At 34.4% G+C, this 23786-nt stretch overlaps 1 protein-coding gene across 5 annotated transcripts in view; it reads left to right on the top strand.

Moving 5' to 3' along the window:
* Nucleotides 1-23786, top strand: part of LOC126822265 (thyroid receptor-interacting protein 11) — a 61876-nt gene continuing 38090 nt past the window's right edge. For all 5 annotated transcript variants that reach the window (XM_050551040.2, XM_050551039.2, XM_050551037.2 and 2 more), the window contains exons 1-4: nt 1-232; nt 16287-16363; nt 19107-19217; nt 19512-19650. In XM_050551040.2, coding sequence (XP_050406997.1) covers nt 139-232; nt 16287-16363; nt 19107-19217; nt 19512-19650 — 421 coding nt within the window. In that variant the 5' untranslated portion in view covers nt 1-138. The remainder of the gene's footprint in view (nt 233-16286; nt 16364-19106; nt 19218-19511; nt 19651-23786) is intronic.

The following is a 23786-nucleotide window of genomic DNA, read 5'->3' as shown; positions in this document are numbered from 1 at the left end:
AGATGGCCTCCGTCGTGTTGGCATTTTGTCTCGCAAACTAAAAAATGGTGTTATTTAGGGTTTAGGATTGAAGAAATTAATGCAGACACTTATTGAAATTAAGGCTGATAATCCCTAAAAAGAAAAAATTGATTAAAAATGTCATGGCTTGGCGGCAGTATTTCGTCTTTCACAGGGCAACTGTCAAATTTGACGAAAGATATTCTTACAGAAGGAACCGAAGAAATAAGTGGTAAGCCCAATCAGTGTTTACTTTTTGTTTTTCGACACTCGTCAAATCCATATTCGATTGTCCAGCATAATTGCCCAAATAGCAAAAATTTGCAAGATTTAATTTGGTTGTTTATTTCGGGCCAATTGAATTGCAAATATGATTATTATTGGTACCGTAATTGTGGTTTGTTATTCAAACGACAACGTAGTAAACGTTTCAGTCACTCAATACTCAGTTCAACTTATTATGGAATATTCAGTATGTAAGTCTATTCATATTGTAATATTGAAATCCCTGACTGTTATTTTTATCACATATTTGTTCTTGTTTACATTTCAAGTGTCCCATGTCTATTTGACTTGTTCTGCAGACTGCATTATCGTCACTGCAGGTGTGAGATAAGGAAAGACCGACTACTTTAGTTCTATATAGCATAGCTTTTGTGAATCATCATAATGGCATTAACTGAGCAAGAACGACATGTATCATAACATACATTTTTGCACAATAATGACTGATTATTGTTCATTTGCTTTTCCCGACACCCCAGTCCCCAGAGTATGTCCGTGCATGCACAAGTAATTTTTTTCAGAGATCGGTGCACACGAATTTTCTTTAGATTTGCATGCCAGTTTGGCACAATATTTTTACCTTGCATGCACACAGTGACTTTACTTTAATCAGTACTAAATGCCATTTTTTTCCGTATATGGTAATCCGTTGTCGATGTGCATTCAATAATAACGATAATACCCGACATGCAAGGGAGACAACTACCATAATGGTAAGTAGTGAAGTGACTCAGTGTGCGAGGCAAATTGACCCAATCGAGTTGCCATGTGTGGCTAATGTACGGTACACGTGCAGTGGTTGCTATAATTTTGAATTTATTGGTACTTTTTTTAAATTACACGTCAGACAGAAATAGCATAATTTATCACTCGTGGATTTATCTCCTTCACGTCTGAAATGTTAGGCTGCACGCCAGAATTTAGTAAAGATTTTCATTGCACGCACAAGATCTCGTCGAAATCTGACAAACTCTGCAGACTGGCCCACACCCAACTACATCTAAGCATATAATCCTATGTGACAAGGGTGCAAGTGATCTTATTTAAATCTTAAGCAGTTTCCAGGCAGTCATTTTCATTTCAAGACATGCATACATGTAGATTACTGTGGTTAGCATATCTGTGCATCATAATTGTCAAAGTCGGTGTAAAACACTACTTGATTAAAGATACATTATCTAAGATTTAGATAAAGAGCTGGCCGTTCTTGCTATAATAGTTCAAAAATAGATAATGCAAAATGAATACATGTATATTGAATATATCATTCAAATTACTTTATTCTGAGCAAAGATATTAGCCTTTGACGCTTTGCAGACAAGATGTGTGCACTGATTATTACTACTAGGGCTAGCAATCGATGCCGATTTCAAATATCGATATCGGCAACCATTTCGGCAATATCGATATTGATATATTGAAAAATTTGAAGTTGAAAGAAATAACTGTTTGTATGCTAATAATGCATTTAAATGTGTTCTTGATCAAATAAAAAAAAACTATGATCCTCAAACTGTTTTCTTAATATTTGTTTCCTTCACAACTTATCGGATGGGGTTATTTACAAAATAGTTTTCGCAGCTTCAAGCTCGCCTTTAATCACTGTTGACAATTTTCCTCGGCCGATTATAACAATAGATAAATTTCTATTAAAATCGAGTTATTTCCCCTGAACAATTAATTAATTATTCATTGTCATTGGTGTAAACGTCTTAAAAATTACCGGCGCGGTGGTTTACCTTACTTACTACTTAGTGTGTGTGTTTTTAGTTTTAGCATGTTTTGAATGATATGGGTGATATGACCGTGATTATTTGACACAAAACATTTACGAGTATCGATATCAAGAACTGAATATCGATATCGATATTTTCCCTTATCCGGCTACGATTATCGGCTATATCGATATTTTTCGCCAGCCCTAATTATAACCACCATCCTGGTTGTTCGTCGCTTAGCCTCACTTCTCCATTTTAAGATTAAATCATTAAATGGCTAAACCGTTCTAATCTACTTAAAATCAGACCTATCCAATGGCATCAAGACTTATTATGGTCTTATCATGTTAATAAATGTCTTGTTCATCGAGTCGCTCATTACAAATGGCACATGCAAGCATTCTGGCATGCGATTCATTGTGTCTTAAATATTGGATACCAGAAGCCCATCTTTTCACGGTAAGATTAAAGATAACAACATCATGTTTGTAATGTCGAAGACTGGATGATACTGAGTTAAAGACTTGGCTACTTTACTTAAATGCCTAAATAAAGACCTGTAGTAGACAGATTTAGCTCTTGCATAATGCTTGTGAAATTTGTGATGTGTTCGGTTGGGTAGTCTTACATGCAGGGCTGTCGGTAATTTTTCACGGTTGATTAGCAGCACTGCTAATCAAAAAGTCCAATTTTGCCAAATTTGATTAGCAAATTTAAAAATTGATTAGCAGTTTTCAGTTTCAACATAAAACACCTAAATAACAAGATATTACTTTAGTTCATAACAAATATGATTAGATTCCATTCTTACTAATCTTAGATTTTTTTAGGACTGCCACAAGTACTTGTGACAGTTTGTGAATGTGATGTAGACATTTAGTTAGGTCTTATGTCTGAAGCCAATTCTTAACAGTGACTTCCGAAGCCCCAATCATTTTAATTGTTATTTTTTATACGTTAGAAATCTTCGTTAGAAAACAATTTCGTCTGCTTTTTATCGTGTATTGCTTTTTTTGTTCAATCGGGCGCACCTCAATTGACTAGACACGTGATATTTTACGGGAATTTTTACTTTGATTTATCATTTTACAATACGTTAACATTTATTTTTTTATATTTTATTTACAATACGTAGAGGATATACTGGATTTATTTCTTTCAAAATATCATATAATTACTTGATGTCTCGCAACGTGAGTGGTACTACTTGATTCCCTGTTTCCGGTTTAATAGTCCCTATTCATAGCGTTATGTCCCTGTATTATATAGTACCGTATAATGAATTGTGTCTGGGTAGTTCGAGAAGATAATGTCACACGGAGAATTCAGTTTTGTTTATAAAATTTTATTCAACATTTTATACTTGTTGAAATGTTGAGAAAGCTTTCTAGTCTTCAAATGTGGATTATCCTTGTGTCAATATCCAAAATGACAGGCATATTAATGATTCGCAGTTAGTGCGAATCAAAAACTTTAGATTTTAATTTTTGATTAGCAACGGACAAAATATGTATCGCAAATTGCGCTGCGATACTGGTTGTCGGCAGCCCTGCTTACATGTATGTTTGATAGTCATAATAGTATTAAGTTATCATATTTTTAAGACATTACAGACATTAAAAAAAAACTTGGTCATATCTCAGGTGTGTTGCACAGGACTAGTCTGGAAATCATGGTTTTAATCATATATTTACATGTACTTGACACAAGCTGGTTTCCAGTCGTTTAATATATATTGATAAAATTTCATAAAAAATTATATTGAACATCTGGGGATTTACTGATCATTTCATAAACAAGGTGTATTTTCTTTTCATGAACTAAAGTTATTTTGCAAGCCACATTACATGTTGTCTTGAGTGATATTCCCAGTCTATTTGAAACTGTCACATCACTCACATGTCCATAGCTACTCTGGCTTTCCTAAGAGTTTTTAAGAGTTGTTGTACATTATATGTACCCCTCTCTGTCCATCCCCCTATCATTCATAATGCCACGTGTATGATCTAGAGGGTAAATTTGTTGTGTTTACATACATATTCATGAAACAAATTAGTGGACTTGACATTTTATGTTAGTGAGAGAAATAAGCCTGTTGATATTTATTTAATTCTGATAATGACCTTATGCCCTTGATAATTTTGATGTTCATGCTCTCTTGTGGCTAAAGTTATCTCCCTTGACTTGAAATTTACATGTACATGATGTTTTGTGTTAGGATTAGGATAAGCCAATCTAATTCAAAGGATTTAATTTCCGATATTACTTCATAGTTGTTACCCTTTATCACTTGTTAGTGTCCTGAAAATGTTCTGCTTGTGTAGTTACCTACAAAAGAATCATAATGGACAGTATATTTTGTCAGCTGACAACCTATCTTTTATCATGTTTTTTAAAAGTACAAACCAGATCCTTTGAATGTTTGACTTGTATGAAATTATTATTACTATATTTTTGTACAAGAGATACATATAAAGATCATAGATGGCATTGTGAAATCACTAGGAAAACCAATGTAAACTTAAAACAACCCAAAGTTGAAGTTGATCGAAGTGGAACAAAGTGGTTTTAAATAAATGTATTTGTGTAGGGTCTATTTTCAGACTTTATTCTTGTATATGAAGGCATTTAAGTAGGCAACAAATTGCCGACAAATACCTTATAAAAAAAAGTGTTCAATCCTTGCATTTGCCGAAAGTTCATGCAGATTTTCCAGCGTGATTTTCCGTTGTCAGTGATGCAGGATGGAGAGCCTGACAAGGACAGCTGTCTAATCTTGCAGATGGGACAAAAAAAAAACCAACAAGGTCCCGTGTATACATTGGTGTGCACTTAAAAGATCCCTTGTCAGTTTGAATTCGATATAAGAGTAGGCCATAGTGCCTTTGCCAGGGCATTATTGCCATCTTAGCACACTGTATAGCGTATGTCCGTCTCCATTATCCCAGTTGGAGCAGAACAGTACGTAGGATATTAAACCCCATTTTGTTTCATTTCATTTTCTTATAAGAAACATTCAATTGGAAACAAATACTGGATTAATTTAAAGCAACTTTTTAACAAAGATTCTAGAGTCTTTATTATTTGCTTGAACAAGAAACCCACTCCCTTTGTTCTTAATAACTTTAGTCATGGTAATACTATGTTTTGAAAGAAGTCTATTTTTGTCAGGGGCTCATGAAGTATAGGGTCATCAATAATGATAATAATGGGGACATGATGTGTTGATTGTATACGAGTTGCTTGAAGCATGACATTACCACTGTTTCTAGGATACTGGTAGATCCTGATTACCTCCACTTTTATCTCTCCAGACATGTTGTCTTACAGGTGCAATTCATGTACACACACACAGACCATCTTACATAATAACAGCTGGGGAGACTGGAATATAGGGAAAAAAATGTTTTATTCAAGGACACCTTAGGATTTGACACTCAGCTTTAGAAAGGAATGAACATGCAACCGTTTGGGTATAGATCTAGCTCTCTATATATACTGCTCAGCAGTTTCTCTCACTTACCCACCTTAATGTAACATTCATATGAGTCTAACATTAGTGTCAAATATGAAAGGTTTTCCAGATGATTATTGACTGTTATATATGTTTATTGTACACAAGCTTGGAAATATACCACTTGACCATATCTGTGCAAATTTGCATTTTGTCAGGCACAATTCGTCCTGTGGTTTTGTCTCGCACAAAAATGTATATTTTCTGTAAAGATTTTATTGTTATTTTAAATACATGTACATGTCCAGCACAAAGTTAAAAATGACAGGTGCAACTTCAATGATGGTTGACGTTTTGTCAGGTACAGATGAAATTGTATTTCTATTCCAGATGTGATTGTACACTCGAAAGCAGAGCGGATATAATATTGTCCTGCATATGAATTCTCACACACAGACAATGCTAAAAGACTATTAGACTTAAAAAAACTTATTCATCTTCCAAGGTCATTACTCAGGGGCGTGTCCAGGAATTTGAGCAGGGGAGGGGGGGGAATCCAAGGTGGAGACAATGTGAAGGTTATAAAATCAGAAGCTCTGTGACAATATTTCTGTTCATTTAGGTGTATAGATGTAAGATTAGAGTTGAGTCAGGCTATACAATGTTTTTATCAATATTATTTTGATGGATGTATGAGAAAAGATACGCTCTGTGCACTCCCCCACCCTCTAGTCACACGCCTGTTGCTGTATAAACAGTTTTTAAACTGAATCAGTGAGAGTAAGGAAATATTTTCTAATAAAAGAAGACTTTGGTGACATTTAAAATTATGTAAATATATGAAATTGTAGGGGTTGAAATTGAATGCAAATGCATATACTGTTGTCATAAACCTTGCTTTCATAAATTTCAAGTGTGAAATCTTTTATTCAGCAAATAAAAATGTTACTCTCTAATCTCAATCATATCCTGTGTATTATAAACATGTTTTATCTTCAAGGAGCAAATATTAATACTGTAAAAATTCTATTGAGCAATCAGTTTTACAGCAACTGACCAATTAAACCTGTATATTACTTGAATAACTCAAACTGAAAACTATTTCAGATTGAGACTTCATTTTAAATAAATTCTTCAATATTAAAGTAACAATTCGCCATTTGCATTTCTGCTAAAATATCAAATTTCTCACAGCTTAATCCATGGTTTTTAATGTACACAGGATGAATATTTAAACATACATTATGCAAGAGCTAAATCTGTCTATTGCAGGTCTTTCTTTGGGCCTGAAATGTTATATAGATTATTAATTAAACATTAATTAACCTATTCAGACCATAATCAACCTTAGATGGCATCGCAGGCCTGCGATCTTTAGTGGATTATGAGCCGATTTACTACATAACTTTCCTTCACGATTTAACGATTAAATGGATAATTGAGACTATGCTGTTTATCGTACTGACTTTAGTAATGATGATCGAGGCTAGGTGGAAATTTCAATTGCTTAGTTCTCAGTTCATAGTGGATCAATTTGAATGAAATTTTCAGTAAATTGTCTTTACATTATCTAGTTTTTAACTATTATAGTGAGAACTGCCAACTCTTTATCGAATCTCTCATAATGTATCTTTAATAAAAAAAACTATACAAATTCTAGATGTACATGTATATGTAAATGATGGGCGTATCATTTTTGTTTGCCCAGAACAGAATGGTGACGGATTCATGTCATAATGAGCAGCATAGATCCATGAAATTTCAATCAATGTACCTTTGCAAATACTGATGGTAATTGAACCATTTTTATACGCCCACATTGAAATGTGGACGTATATTGCCGTCGCCCTCGTCCGTCCGTCCATCGTCCACAATATCTTGTGAACTCTCTAACGCTCTTAATGCATTATTAAGATTACTGAAACGAAGAAGCCTATTGAATTTCGGCAATTTCTGTTTATTATGTCTAGAGTCATGGCCCTTTTTTCACTTTATTGATCCTTGTGAATCTCACATCAAAAGTTATCATCCGATCTTTCTGAAAATTCTATGCATTATTTAGATTGCTGAAACGAAGAAGCCTATTGAATTTCAGCAATTCCTGTTTATTACGTCTAGAGTTATAGCCCTTGTTTCACTTTATTGATCCTTGTGAACGCTCTTACGTCAAAAGTTATCATCCGATCATCCGGCAATTTCCGTTTATTACTTCTAGAGTTATGGCCCTTGTTTCACTTTATTGATCCTTGTGAACGCTCTCACGTCAAAAGTTATCATCCAATCTTTCTGAAATTTATATGCATTATTAAGATTGCTGAAACGAAGAAGCCTATTGAATTTCAGCAATTCGCGTTTATTACGTCTAGAGTTATGGCCCTTGTTTCACTTTATTGATCCTTGTGAACGCTTTCACGTCAAAAGTTATCATCCGATCTTCCTGAGATTTATATGCATTATTTAGATTGCTGAAACGAAGAAGCCTATTGAATTTCAGCAATTTCCGTTTATTACGTCTAGAGTTATGGCCCTTGTTTCACTTTATTGATCCTTGTGAACGCTCTAACGTCAAAAGTTATCATCCGATCTTTCTGAAATTTATATGCAGTATTTAGGTTACTGAAACGAAGAAGCCTATTGAATTTCAGCAATTTATAATAATTACTTCTAGAGTTATTGCTCTTGTTTCACTTTGTTAAACCTTGTTAATGCTCGATTGATAATAGTTATCATCCGATATGTATGAAATTAATATGCATCATTTAAATTTGTGAAACAGGTCTAAATTTCAGCAATTTCCATCAATAATTTCTAGAGTTATGGCGATTGTGAACATTTGAATTACAAATGTGATCTGTATGAAATTTATATGCATTATTTAAATTAATAAAACGAAAAAGCCTGTCAAATATTAACAATTTCTGTAGATTACTTCCAGAGTTAAGACCCTTGTTTCAGTTTGTAGAACCTTGTAAACCCTCAAACGACAAAATTTATAATCTGATCTGTATGGAACTGTCTTGTAAAGGCTCCCAATTACCTACAAAGGAATAAATATGCGACAACCCTTGACGACCGCTCGGACGATTTAGCTGCTGTGGGCGTATGTTTTATTGCCTGGCAACCTATCTTTGTACTGATGTTCCTATTAGAGATTTATCTTTCACAACCTGTCTAAAATGGCGCAACAAGGCTTTAATGTTTTGTTGTAATTTGGAATATATTGAAATGTATCATGATTCAAGATGCAGAGCCATCAACTTATTTCTGTGATGAGATTTTTTTCAAAAGAACAAGTTCTAATCTACATTGTTTCTGGGCTTGGATGGATGGAGGATGTAATAGTAAATACAGGAGATTTTAAGATGTGTCTAGGGGATGGGATATTTGGGTAAAGGGTTCAAATTAGAGAAAAGGCAAAGATAAATAAGGACATGTATCCCTACTATATATATTCAGCAGGTGTGGATTTGCCTTGTCAGTGGCAGGGTTATGGTAATGGTATGTAATGGTCATGTAATGGAAGATTTCAAAAGTAATGGAAATGTAATTAAATACATTCTAAAAAACGTGTAATGGTCAATTATTTCCAACTATGACAAGCCTCAAATTTTAGCATTAAAGAAGTAAATTAACTATATTTAATGCTAAGTTCTCACTATCACGATTCACGCTATGATTGAAATTGTGGTTTTAATTCTGGTCTTATCATACATAGAGGTCAGTCGTAGCGATCCTGTTGATCAGCACGTACCTGATCGTGGACTCAATAGTGACAATCCCATTGTAATGTATCGCACGACAGTGTGCTAGGATAAGAGAAATCAAATTAATTGAAATTTAAAAACAAAAGCAGATTTAAATCTGTTTTAAAAAAACATAACAAGAACACATAACTATTTAATTTTATTACTTTTTATTTGGGGACCCATTACAGACATGCAATCTTAAACAAAGTGGATTTCCAAATAGATATAAATTGTAATCAAAGATTAGTGCTAATTTAGCATTCAATCATTAAACCAATCAGTTAGATTAAAAGACAATTAGACAGTCCTGTTACACATTAATTCTAATCTCAACGTGACTAGTGGCAAACCAAACAGTGGCCTTAAAGTATTTCATCATTTTATGGTTACTTAATATGAAAAATATATATATATTGTTTTAGTCTTGCTGTGCTGAATGATATCTTAAATGTTTATAGACAAACCATTTGGATTGATTAAGAATTGTATCTGATTACTTGAAATCAAATGAAGTTATAACTATACTTTCAGTTCATTTTTCAAAGCCATACATAGTTACAACAATGATTTATAGCAATTAGCAAATCAAATGATTTTGTATGTGCTTCATGACAGAAAAATAACGTTGTCTTTTGAATGTCTATAAAGTAATGGGTAATTAATTACTTTCAATGTAATGGGTAATGGTAATGAATTACATTGCTAAAATTGAGAAAGTAATTTATACATATAAAAAGTAATGGTAATGTATTTAATTACACTGACAATGGAATGGCCCCAGTCCTGACTCATTGGTGCAGGACGGAGGGTCTGGCGATTAACAATGTATAGTCCTACAGATGGGACGAAAAACCTGAGGTTCTATATCCAGGTATAATTTTCTTCATAGTACACTGTATAGTGTATGCCCATCTTCATTAGCTCAGTGGGAGCTGAAAAGTAGTACGTTAAACCCCATTTTATTCATTCATTCATTCCTATAATATATTGACTAGTATAGACATGTACATGTATGTTTAAATCCCCAATTTTTGTAACCGTACGTATTGCCTTTTATTTCAAATATTATATGTCCTACATGTAGTGATAACTTTTATGAGGTTAAATGCAATAATTGGTCCACCAGGCCAAAAGGCCAACATGTAAATTCCCCTCCCCTTCCCACCCAAAGTAACACTACACTACACTACACTTCTCTTGATAGATGTTTTCATGGGGTCTTAAATTGTATTAAACTGTCATGCATGACAATTTCAGAGTTCTCGTAATGAGCGATATGTACCTTAATAAACTTATACATTTTTTCCCCCCAAGCCTTAATAAGCCACTTTTATCGCAAATACATGCATCCAATAAAACTCGTACAGATGAGAGAATCATACAATCATTCTGTATGGTCACAATAATGAACATGCAGTTGTTATTTTATTCAAGACTTTCATAGACTTTAAAAAGGTTTATTGCTTTCTTTTTTATCTGGGAGCTGAGTCAGATCACTGTACACATGTGTATGCAAACTGTGTAGGTCATTGTCAAACCATTTTAAAACCTTTCAAACTTGTACAAAGACACTGACTCTAGACGGTTAAAGGGAATCATAATTTCTTTATTTAATTATTTGTTTATGGCAACGATGTATATTTAAAAAATATAGCCTCGGTTTCACTTTATAGTGGTTGCAGATTTTCAAGCTCCAAACAGGGTGCGGAACCTCGGCATAGATTGTCCCACAGGCCAGCAGCATCTCAAACAATTAAGGTGGGGTTGGCTTAAATTGATTGATTAGGGTCAGAAATGAGTATTATTGCTTGAAAAATCCGAGATTACGATTATTGCCAGGACAAAAAGTGTGTGGTTTTTTTTTAAATCATATGCTCCTTAACCCAGATCAAATTCCTGTCTATGTACTTACATACATGTATGTATTGTTCTAGATTTTAGTTATCTTTACATGCATGTAATGACATGAAAGGGAGCCACAGTGGCTAAGTGGGTAGGACACAGGCTCGCTAGCCTTGAGGGCGCATGTTCGATTCCTGTATTGGCCAAGAAAGTTCAATGGGACAGCTGTCTAGTCGTTCAAATGGGATGAAAAACTGATATCCCATGTAAACATTGGTGTCCACGTAAAAGATCCCTTGGCAGTTGGAATTCGATATAAGAATAGGTAATAGTGCCGCTGCCCGGGCATAATTTCTCGCATAGCACAATGTATGGTGTATGCTTGTCTTCATTAGCCCAGTAGGAAATGAAATGAAATGGGGTTTAACGTCCTACTGTTTTGCTCAGAACTGGGCTAATGGGGACGTGCATACACTATGCAGTGTGCTATGAGGGAAATTTTGCCCGGACAGCGGCATTACAGCCTACTCTTATATCGAATTCCAACTGTCAAGGGATCTTTTACGTGCACGCCAATGTGTACACAGGACCTCGCTTTTTTAGTCCCATTCGAACGACTAGACAGCTGTCCTTGTCAGACCCTCCGTCCTGCATCACTGACAAGAGGGAACCCTGCCGGAAAATCTGGATGAACTTTCTCGGCCAATGCAGGGATCGAACACCCGACCTCCAGACAAGCAAGCCAGCATCTTACCCACTTAGCCACCGTGATCCCCTTGCGCAGTAGGAGCTGAACAGTAGGACGTTAAACCCGATTTCATTTTATTTCAATGACATGAAAATATCTTGAATGTGATTTGAAATAGGGGAGGGGGGGATATTCCCTTTAAGGTAGATTATAACAGGATGTGGGGTTAAACATTTGAATGGTTGAAAGAAATTCAAAACTTTAACTGAATATTCTAGAAGATTACTCAAACCTTATGAAGGATTTTAACTTTACAACAGTAGAGAAGGCAATATCTATTCGTTATCTTACACTTATAATTCTCACGTGTCTCGCTTTATGGAACAAAAGCTAAGGCCCGGGTCTCTTATCAGTAAATTTTAGCGTGGCTTGGTGGTTTACTCTCTCAGGTAAAACAATGGTCGTCTCCACTCCTTTGCCAACAAAGTTATTGGACAAATTTATAACCACGACTGTCACATTGTGTACTAAGTACTTGATTTAATGCTTCATATTCATTTTACCTGCCTACATTGAAGGCCAATGTTTACACAGGTTTGTCAACAGTCTCCTATCAAGACTTTAGATATTGAAGTATTCCGTTTGTCTGCGTGGCATACATCAACCTTAAAGCTACAATGATATCGCATAGGATTAATGTCGCCTTATATCTTATAAGAAAAACTTGTTTCAATACTAAGGTTGGTATTGTAAAAAAAAAGATGTTTTATCTTTTTAAATTATTAAATAATATAGTTTACTATTAAAATATTGATTAAAGTGAACATTCATTTTAATTTTTTTTTTTTCTTAAAATATGTAATTTGTCTGTCATATTTGATTTAATTTATAAATACATGTAAGTGCTAACCGCAACTGAAGTCAACATGTTAGAGCCTGATACGAGTTGTAGAATTTATTTGCTCTTGGGGATTTAGATTTGTACACAAATGAGGAATATCTGTACAATATTATATAAACCTGTCTAAATGAAATTCTTTTTGGCAGGGGGGAGGGGCAGCCAGTGTTCTGAGCTAAAATTGAGTTTTGGGGCTGCCGCTGGCCCCCAGGAAGATTATTACACTAAGTAACAAATATTAGAGGGGGTGGGGGGCCTCTGACAGGTGTCCTATACACAACTGGGGCATTTCTACAGTTTAAGCAGGTTGTCAAGACCTAATGAAGGAAGTTAACACTAATTTAAGCAATATTTATAGACTTAAAAGACCAGAATACTTTAATCACTGCATTGTTGTAGATGTATTTGTCAAATATGAAAGGACAGAGACCACTAAAATATCCCACCACATCACAATCCACTAACCACCACCCAATGCACAGATAATAGATCTAATAAAGTTCATATTTCAATTTTTTACAAATTCTTTAAAAAAAAACAGGTAAAATAAGCTAGGATGGAAATTTAAGCATATACATGTATACCCATACATGTATATTCATGCTTTAGTATACATTCAAATACTGTATGATGTCAATTATAAAGATCATGAGATTATCAAGTAAACTGAAGATGCGATGTGTCGTGCATGATCAATCATGCATTTTACTTCACTGTCTTAGTATAATATACTTTGGGTATACTTGTGCAATAACACTGTCATGTGCCTGATAGTTTCTTCTGGATAGTTGATCATAAACCTAGGACAAAAATCTATCAACTGTAAAACATTTTAGGTTTTACACCCGACACCCTTAGTTTGTTTAGATATACCGGTATAGAAGTGCCTGACAGGGTAAGCTTATTCTTCAGATTAGAAAACTTTATAGATTTATGTAATTTTTGGGGTCTAACGCATAAGCTTTAGATCATGAGATCTGTCATTGAGTTAAGTAGTGAGGTCTCATTCCCAAGCTTGTATTTGACAAGGAGTAGGGTTGCGTGCCCAACCTTATGGGTTTTCTCTGGGTCCACCTGCAATTTCCTGCCACTATTAAAGACCTTGGGTGCAAGTGAATTATTGAAATAAAAATGGCCTAATTTGTGTCTAGTGGATGTTATACGCCCCACATTGAAATGTGGTTATATATTGTCGTTGCCCCCGTCTGTCCGTCTGTCCTTCGGTCCGGCATCCAGAATTACTTGCGGACGCTCTAGAGGCTAAAGTAAATATCCGATTGACATTAAATTTATACACAGTGTTTAAGGTCATCAGACGAAGAAACCTTTTGATCACTTTGAAAAATCTTGTGGACGCTCTAGAGGCTAAAGTTAATATCCTATTGACTTTAAATTTATACACAGTTTTTAAGGTCATGAGATGAAGAAGTCAACTGATTTTCAATGATTTCCGATAATTACTGCCAGAGTTATGGTCCTTGTGGATGCTTTAGAGACCATAGTTTTCATCTGATTGATTTTATATATAACCATTTCGATTGACCTTAGATTGATACACAGAGTTTAAGGTCTTGAGACGAACAAGTATATTGATTTTCAATGATTTTTGATAACTTGAACAGCTAAATTCTTGATATTAAATGTTTTGTATACTATAGAACGTTAGCATGGGTCAAACAAATTCTGATTATTTTCTGATAATTACTTAATGAGTTGTTGCTCTTAATTAGATTTAAGTGTATTATAATTGTTTCATTACAAACAAAAATAAAAATATCCTACTACTCTTGTTGACTGACCAGACTATTTAGCTGCTGTGGGTGTATGTTTCGTTGCCTGGCAACCTATCTTTCTCTCGCCCTCTATTCAATTTTATATACCGGTAGTCAACATCCTATTGTTTATTTTTGTTAAAATCAAGCAGTGGATTTTTATATTATCGCCTGATCTATTTCGTTTGTAATATGCAAATATTGTGAAATAAATTTTGTAGCGAATCGATCGATAAGAGCACATTGTAGACTGTGTTCAAATTATGTGATATCTTATGGTAATTCCCAGTTGCTGACTTGAAAATAATGCACAGATTAGTTTACAAACCATATTTTCTACTCAATGCTTGTGTTTGCAAGAACAATATATGACCAGTAACATGATTCAAGTGTTCTTTGCAAGCCGGAAACCTTCCATTACTGTAAATACAAAATGATTTGTATGCACCATATATTACAGTGGATATTATAGTCAACTTTTACTTTCATTTTCTACAAAATGTCATTTCAATTTTGTATGGCAAGACAAATTTCTTTGGATAGACTTCTACAGTGGTTAGTTAAATATGCATTATGTAAGAGCTAAATCTGTCTAATGCACATCTTTTGTTAGGCCTCAAATGTTATGTTATTCATTAATTAGACATTTATTCACATGCTGAGCCCATAATCAACTTATAGCGAGAAGTGTCAGCTCTTCATCTAAATTTACATAATGCATCTTTACTTTAACAAATGTGGGTAATCCAATTATCCAAGGATATATTATTATATGATATAAAAAACAGTTAAAATTACCATGTCTAATTAATTACATCAAAGAGAGTTAAGGCAACTGGCCAATTAGGAAGGTTTCTTGAGTGAAGCCAAGATGATAATGATCTACAGGTGTTTTTGGGTGCAGAATGAAATAGGTTTATTTTACTTCCTCCACTGATGTGATAGCGGACAAAAACACAGGTGTGAAATTGTGATTAGATTAACTAAACATACATTGCACAATACATGTATATAGATATAAACAATGAAGGGCATGTTGGGGTGAAGTAAGATTAAAGTTCTAAAGTGATGCATACCTTGTCATAAATTCATCGGTAAAGTTGCTTTAAATAACCAGGTAATCTAAGCTGATTTTCACCTGTAAGCAGCCCTGATTAGGCATTATAATAATAACTATTTATTATGGAATAACAAGTAAACCTTTTACCTGAGAGTACCATCGTCGAAACAGTACCTGGTAATAAATCAGTAATTTTCATTCTGTCAATATTTTGAAGGGGATACGGTTCAATTACTAAATGCCACTCAAAGAAATCGCTACAACCTACTTAGGGGGTTAGATGGCCGAATGGTTAGCATGTGTGCACTGTATCATTAGGTCTGTCTTTGAGTCAACTGGCGTGTTTTCTATTCCCTGGTTGTAATTGACAAGGAGTAGGGTTGCCTGTGCAACCTCATGGGTTTTCTTCAGGCCCTTCGGTTTCCTCCCAATGCTAAAGACCCCTACGCTCAAGCAAATTATTGAAATAAAATTGAATCATGTGCTAGTCCTGAAATTACCTATGCTAGACTAACCTCTCATTTACGACTGGCTCTTCTTGCAAGTTTCTTACCAAATGTACAGCCATAAATTTTCAATTAAATTGTGTAAAGCAGAGCTTTAGGTTAATGTTTGGCCAGCAATAAATGTTTGTCAATTTACATGGCACAAAATTTAAATATTTTAACTGCATTACAAATTTTATTTCCTCAAAAAGGCAAAATACATGTATATATACCAGACTTGGTATTGTTTTATTTTTTTAAAAAGAAAAAGGAAAAAACAGTCCAGGTTAAGAAACATTTGCAAAATATTCAAAATTCTGTTCTTTTACTATTTCCAGATCCTACCACAGAGTTACAACTTGCCAGAGAAAAACTTCAAACTGCCGATACGTTAAATAATGCAATTAGACAAGAGGTAAGTGTTGATTGTTTTGTAAACAAATTGTAAGACTGCAATGGCCGAATATTAAAGGAGCTAAATCGCTAACATTTGAGACCTAGAAATTGACAAAAGTGGGTCCCAACGCATATAATACTGTAGTATGAATGTATATAAACTGATTTACATTCAATGGTTTCCGTTTTTACTCCAATTTCAAATCAGTTATGTTCGGCGAAATAAGCCAGCAGTCTCAAGCGAGTGCAAATTTCTAGCGTCTGGTTATTCCAGTCTACATATGCCGTTTGATTTGGTGCAATGTGTCTAGCCTCGTCCCTCGAGTCTCTTGATACAACTGGGGCTGAAGCGCATTATGGTACACGATTCGTGTACCAATGGTAAAATGTTTATTTTGTCTTAAATATTGGATATCAAAAGCCCATCTTTTTCCGGTAAGATCACAACATGAATGTTGATTTAATTTGACAAATAAATCGTGTTTTCAATGTTGAAGATTTTGGATGATATTGAGTTAGAGATCATCATTACTAAAGTTAGTACGATAAACAGCATAGTCTCGACTATCCATTTAACCATTAAATCGAGAAGGAGAATTATGCAGTAAATCGGCTCATAATCCACTAAAGATCGCAGACTAGCGATGCCATCTAGAGTTGATTATGGTCTGGAAAGGTTAATTAATGTCTAATTAACCGGCCTAAAGAAAGACCTGCAATAGACAGATTTAGCTCTTGCATAATGTATGTTTAATGTATGTATTATTAGAACAGGATGTTCTTTAGGATTTAATAATGTAAAAAAAACTTTCATGAAACAGAATGAATAGTGTTGAATGTTTTGTTAACATCTTGTGTAGGAGGACATGAAATTATCTAGTCCAAAATGAAAGGACAAACTTGTTTTTGACTGCTACCTCAAGCGAGTGGCTTGTGTTATCCAACAGTGACCAGAAAGCTTTCAGTATTTATTATCTGCAATTTCTGTTATCAAAAATGTGTTGAAAAGCAATAGGTTACTATGGCTCATGAGCGTGAAAAAATTTCATGTCAATTTAAAGTGTCCACATATAAAAATATGCATTGATCATTTCACAAAATTTTGTTTACTTATACAGAAGTTATGCAACATAGTGAAGATGGTACTAAGAAATCATGAGAAAAATAATTTTATAAGATAAAAAAAAATGAAATTGAAAGAGAGGGATATAATCCATTCAAATCGGACAAGAATATATTACAGAATTAGAAAGCCTTTTTGATATCACTTTTATATCACTTTTAAATCGTCATTGTTACTGATTCACATTTCTATTCATTAATATTCTATACATTTTTTCAATGTGTTGTGCAGAATACTGGTAATACCCTTTTGTTATGTTAATCAGTGTATAAATAACAAAAGTTCCGTTTTCTAATTATCATATCTTGAACAGATATTAGATAATGCGCAATTGACATTCAGAAAGTCAAATATTGAACATGAATAGGTTTTAGATACCCACTATTACCATGGAAAACTACAAAATTTAAATGTTTAAAAGTTAGTGAATGAAATATAGGGAGCGTTCAGGCACAATACAAACAACACGTGTCTCAAATACACACACATGTAAAATCTTGATTTAAAGTGCATCCGATCAATGAATATTACTATGCACTAAACACTAAATCGCATATGTTGTAATTTTGATGTGTTTGATATAATTTGTATGTGCATGATGTAAATGTTTAAAATAAATTGAATTAATTTTAATTTCTTGAATGTAAATCAGGGCATCAGGTCCTCATATTATTGTCATTTGTATCTATCAGCCAGAAAATCCGTCAATTTTAATCTGAGGCGAATACTCTTCTGTGTTGAGTTCTGACAGACTCTTTTTCATTCCAAGAGACCAAAGGAAGATTCCCCAAAATCTAGAAATTTATCCACTTTTTCAATTGACGTTTTAAGAATGCAAGCATTATGGTGTTATTGTCCCTAGGGATTAAACCTATATAATTGAGTGTATTGTGATCACATGGATTATGACCCTTAAGTTACCACATGTCACTGCAATATTGATCATACATTGTAACTGCTCAGTAGTTGTGTCACTGCAGTATCGATTGCAGCTGCAATTATAGCTAAACAGTTGTGATGCCACTGGAATATCTGTTTCAGCTACTCATCGGTTACATCACTGGCACACTGCAGTATCCACCTAAACTACTCAGTTGTCACTGCAATATCCATCAAAACTACTCAGTCTGTACATCACTGCAGTATCCATAAAATCTACTCAGTTGGCAGATCACTGAGTATCGACCAAAACTACGGTACTCAATAGGCACATTACTGCAGTATCCATCAAAAATACTCAGCAGGCACATTACTGCAGTATCCATCAAAACTACTCAGTAGGCACATTAATGCAGCTACTCATCTGTTACATCACTGGCACACTGCAGTATCCACCTAAACTACTCAGTTGTCACTGCAATATCCATCAAAACTACTCAGTCTGTACATCACTGCAGTATCCGTAAAAACTACTCAGTTGGCAGATCACTGAGTTTCAACCAAAACTACGGTACTCAATAGGCACATTACTGCAGTATCCATCAAAACTACTCAGTAGGCACATTACTGCAGTATCCATCAAAACTTTTCAATATTCACATCACTGTAATACAATCTGTCACTGCAATATCCATTGCAACTTTAATACTTTCTCATCAGAAATGACATTTGCCTTTAGATATATTTTTGTATTTTTCAGAATGAAAAGTTAAAGAGAGTAAACAGAGAGTTAGAAGAAAAGGCTGAGTCAGCTGAAATACAGATAAATAATATATCAAGAGAATACAGAATATTACTAGAAGAAAAGGAGGTTAGTTATGTTGATGTAATGCAGATGAAATTCGTGTTTAAAAACAGATTAAATGCATATTTAGAAACAGATGAAATGTATGTTTGAAAACAGAAGAAATGAATGGTTAGAAATAGATGAAATCAAAAGACTATAAAAAAATAACTATGATGGCTGTAATTTTCCTTAATAAGTGAGCTTGTGCCATATTTTGTTGTGATCACAATTCTATATTAGTACATCTAATGAATGCACTGCTCTGCATGGTGGTGTCTTAACTACTGATATGAAATTGTTGGATTATTTTTTTTTCAGAAAGAAAATAAAGAATTAAAACAGAAACAACATGAATTATTAGATTTTCAAGCTAAATCAGCTTTATCAGTTCATGACTCACCTGTACCTCATATTACCAGCTCCACACATCGAACATCTAATACCAGAATACAAACAGGTGAGATTTGTTCTTGACCAACTCCAGTACTGAAGAACATGAATAGTTACCAAAGTCATCAGCATTAGACAAAAATGAAATGAAGTGTGGTTTAACGTCCTACTGTTCTGGGCCCTGATTCACGAAATTTTAACTTAAGATAAAAACCAAATTTTAGTAGATACCTCAATTTTGATTGGCTAAGCACTAAAATCAATCTAATATTATCCAATCAAATTACTAAAATTTGGATTTTATCTCAGTTAAGTTTTCGTGAATAAGGGCCCTGCACCTACCGGGCTAATTAAGATGGACATACATGTACGCCATACAGTGTGCTATAAGGGAAATTTTGCCAAGACAGCGGTACTACAGCCTACTCTTATATCATATTCCAACTGCCAAAGGTTCTTTTATGTGCACACCAACCATGTCTTCATGGGACCACGTTTTTTTTAGTCCCATTCGAATGACTATACATTGTCCCTTGCCAGTTCCCCCATCCTGCACCAAGGGGGAACCACGCATACACTTTGAAATCCAAATCCACAGAACAATATATTTAATGACTGTAACCTCCATTCATTTGGTAATCTGAAGGAAATGGTTCATCTGTTTCTGTATTCTAACAAAAGAACAAAATATTTAATTTAATGTGTCATTATAAAGCTTATTAGGAGCCACGGTGGCTGGATGGTTAAGTCACTGGCTCGCTAGCCTGGAGGTCGGGTGTTCGATCCCTGCATTGGCCGAGAAAGTTCATCCCAATTTTCAGACGTGGTTTCCCTTGTCAGTGGTGCAGAACGGAGGGCCTGACAAGGACAGCTGTCTAGTCCTTCGGATGAAACGAAAAACCGAGGTCCGGTGTATACATGGGAATGCACGTAAAAGATCCCTTGGCAGTTGGAATTCGATATAAGAGTAGGCAATAGTGCTGCTGCCCGGGCAAAATTTCCCTCATAGCACACTGTATGGCGTATGCACGTCTTCATTAGCCCAGTATAGGAGCAGAACAGTAGGACATTAAACCCCATTTCATTTCAATATAAAGCTTATCATCTCGTTTAATGTTGACAAGGATTTCTTGTTTTACAGTATACAATAAATCTTCAAGTGGAATTTCTTGTTTTTTCTTGCCGTTTTTTTACTAACAGTTAGGACTGATTGTGATTTTTGTATACAATTCTCAATGTGTTTAGAGTTTTTAAATGCCCACGTTAAAATGTGGTTGTACATTGTCGTCGCCCCTGTCCGTCAGACTGGCGTCAACAATTGCTTGTGGACGCACTAGAGGCTAATGTTAATATCCAACTTTATACACAGTGTTTAAGGCCATGAGATGAAGAAGTCTATTGATTTTCAATGATTTCTGATGATTATTGTAATTGATATTAAATGTTTTGTATGCTAAATGTTAGAATAGTGCAGAACTAGAAGCCAAATGGGTTATTACTGGTAATCAGATTTTAGTGTGTTGTAAATGTTTTCATTTATGACAAATGGAAAAGTATGCGACAACTCCTGTGGGTGTATGTTTTGTTACCTGGCAACCTATCTTTCCATGTGTTTTCTGGGTCTGCAATTATCTTACATTTACAGCATAACAATATATTGTAACATAAATTCTTGCCTCTACCCTGTGCACCATTCCTGTAATTTTATATGAATATGATGTACAGAGTTGAAACTGTCTGAATGACTAACTATATAGTATACCACATATAGAAAATATTGAACACATTAGTTGAAACTGCTGATCATCATATGGATAATTTTGAGTCTGCTGCAAACTACACAGTTGTTAAAGTTGAATGTGTAAAAAGTATAACATTAACAGTTCAAAAATAGTTAAATTCTGTTTAGTATTTATAAAGATATGATGAATTGAAAAAATTCAGCACCCTCTTCAGACGATATGAACAAGCCAGCGCCATTGGGTAAAAATTTTGATATTTTGGTCTCGTTTTCTTAATTAAATGTTAAATAATCAGTTGGAGTATATTGTAGTGTGGATTAAGCAGAGAACACTAAGATATTGTCCGAAAAATACAAATGACGATCAGCATCTTGAAATAGTTTTCTTATTTCTATAGAGGTTAACGATAGATATAAACATCATTCATTTTCATTGGGATGGTTAATGAGATTTCTAATTAAAACTGCCCTATAGATATTTTTATCTGAACTGCCATCATAATAGCAAATGCAATCAGTCTTGAAATATTCCAAGCAAAAAGATTTTAAGAAAGAAAGGTACTGAAATACCCTTGATCTGGACAAATCTTGTTTAGTGTAGAGATCTCTTAACATGGAGGTGGGGGGGGGGGGAGGGAATAGTTGAATGGTTAGCATGTGCATGCAGCATCATAAGGTCTATCATTGAGTCAATTGGCGTGGTTTCAATTAACCAGTCGTATGTGACAAAGAGTAGGGTTGCCTGGCCAACCTCGTGGGTTTTCTCCAGGTCCTCCAGTTTCCTTCCACATCGAATGGATGTTAAACCATATTTCTCTCTCTCTCTCTCTCTAAACATGATTGAACATGAATAGTGCAAATGTTTTTTATAACATGAGTGTATGTAAAGAAAAATAACTGAATTCAGATAAAACAGAATAAATCAACTGCACTTTTTTTGCAGATGTCAAGATATTGCGTTGCTTGTCAACGCAAACGACCTTCCCAGTAGATCTGGTATTTCAATTATTTTCACATTTCAAATGTTACTTATCATACATGTATATCATAAGAACACTGTGTAATATTCTGTCGGTAGCAGTTTTGGACTCTGAACTTCTATTCAAATTTGCTTCGTCATTAAAATTGAAACCGATTTTTGTCACAAATTTTGTAACAATCGAAATTGATATGATTTCAGACCGATAAAGTAATTAAATAAAGATTTATATAATATTTACGTTTACAAAAAAAAAATTAAAAAAATTTGAATTTCAAATTCAAGCATTTACATGTATAAATCCTATCATTTTGTCTTAACATGCACTAGATACCAAGAAAAATAGTTTGATAATTACGTAAGCTATTCATCATTATAAATTTTATATTTTACTTAGCTACACAAATATACAATCAGGACATATGTCTCAACATGATTTATTGATGATGACATTTTAAAACTTAAAAACACTGTCTGAACATAATGTTAAATGTAATGCTAGGCAACTACATGAAATATATATTGACATAAGTCAATGTAGACTCACAACATTTAGTAATTCATATCTAGCTTTCAAATGTAATTTGATCTGCTCATAAATTTTGTAGATCTTTTTGTTGTGTGTGTTTAAACATGATTTTGAAGAACACATAAAGTGAACACATTAAAATGGTATTTGAATGTTTTTTGTTTTGATACATCAAACATAAATTTTATTTAAATCCATTCATAATTAATTGAGTTATATTCATTCAAAGAATATACCTTGTTGACCCCAGAAAACATTTTACCCAATTATCTAAATCACTCTCGATAAAATTGTATGATACTCTACACTATATACAAACATGTAGATATGATTGGTACTTAATCCGGGGGGTTGGAATGGTTAGGTAGCACGCGCTGTATCATACGGTCTGCCATTGAGTCAATTGGCATGGTTTCGAATCCCCGGTTGTACGTGACAAGGAGTAGGGTCGCCTGTCCAACCTCGTGGGTTTTCTCCGGGTCCTCCGGTTTCCTCTCACTGCTAAAGATCCCTACGCTCAAGAGAATAATTGAAATAAAATTGAACCATGTTAGTCCCAAAATGACCTAGTTTGTGTCGACTGGACGTTAAACCCCATCTATCTCTCTCTGTCTTTCACTTTGGTACTTAATCCACATGATGAATAAAATATAACAATTACGTCAGAAATACAACATAGTATAGCTTATTTTTTAAATGAAAAATGGTGCAGTGTAACATCCTACTTTTCTGCACCAACTGTCATGAAGTGTGCTATATGTGGATTTTGCCCGTACAGCAGCATTTGCATCTACTCTTCATCGAATTCTAACTATCAAGGGTTCTTTTACATGCACTAAAATGTAGACAGGACCTGTGTCTTTCATCCTATCCAAACAACTAGGCCCTCCATCCTGCACCACTGACAAGGGGACATCAGGCTGGAAAATCCTGAGGAACTTCCTCTGCTAATAC

The sequence above is a fragment of the Patella vulgata genome, chromosome 5, assembly GCF_932274485.2.
Source record: "Patella vulgata chromosome 5, xgPatVulg1.2, whole genome shotgun sequence".
Classification (NCBI taxonomy): Eukaryota; Metazoa; Mollusca; class Gastropoda; family Patellidae; genus Patella; species Patella vulgata.
Note: the sequence above shows the minus strand (reverse complement) of the source record. Positions and strands in the feature narration are given on the sequence as shown.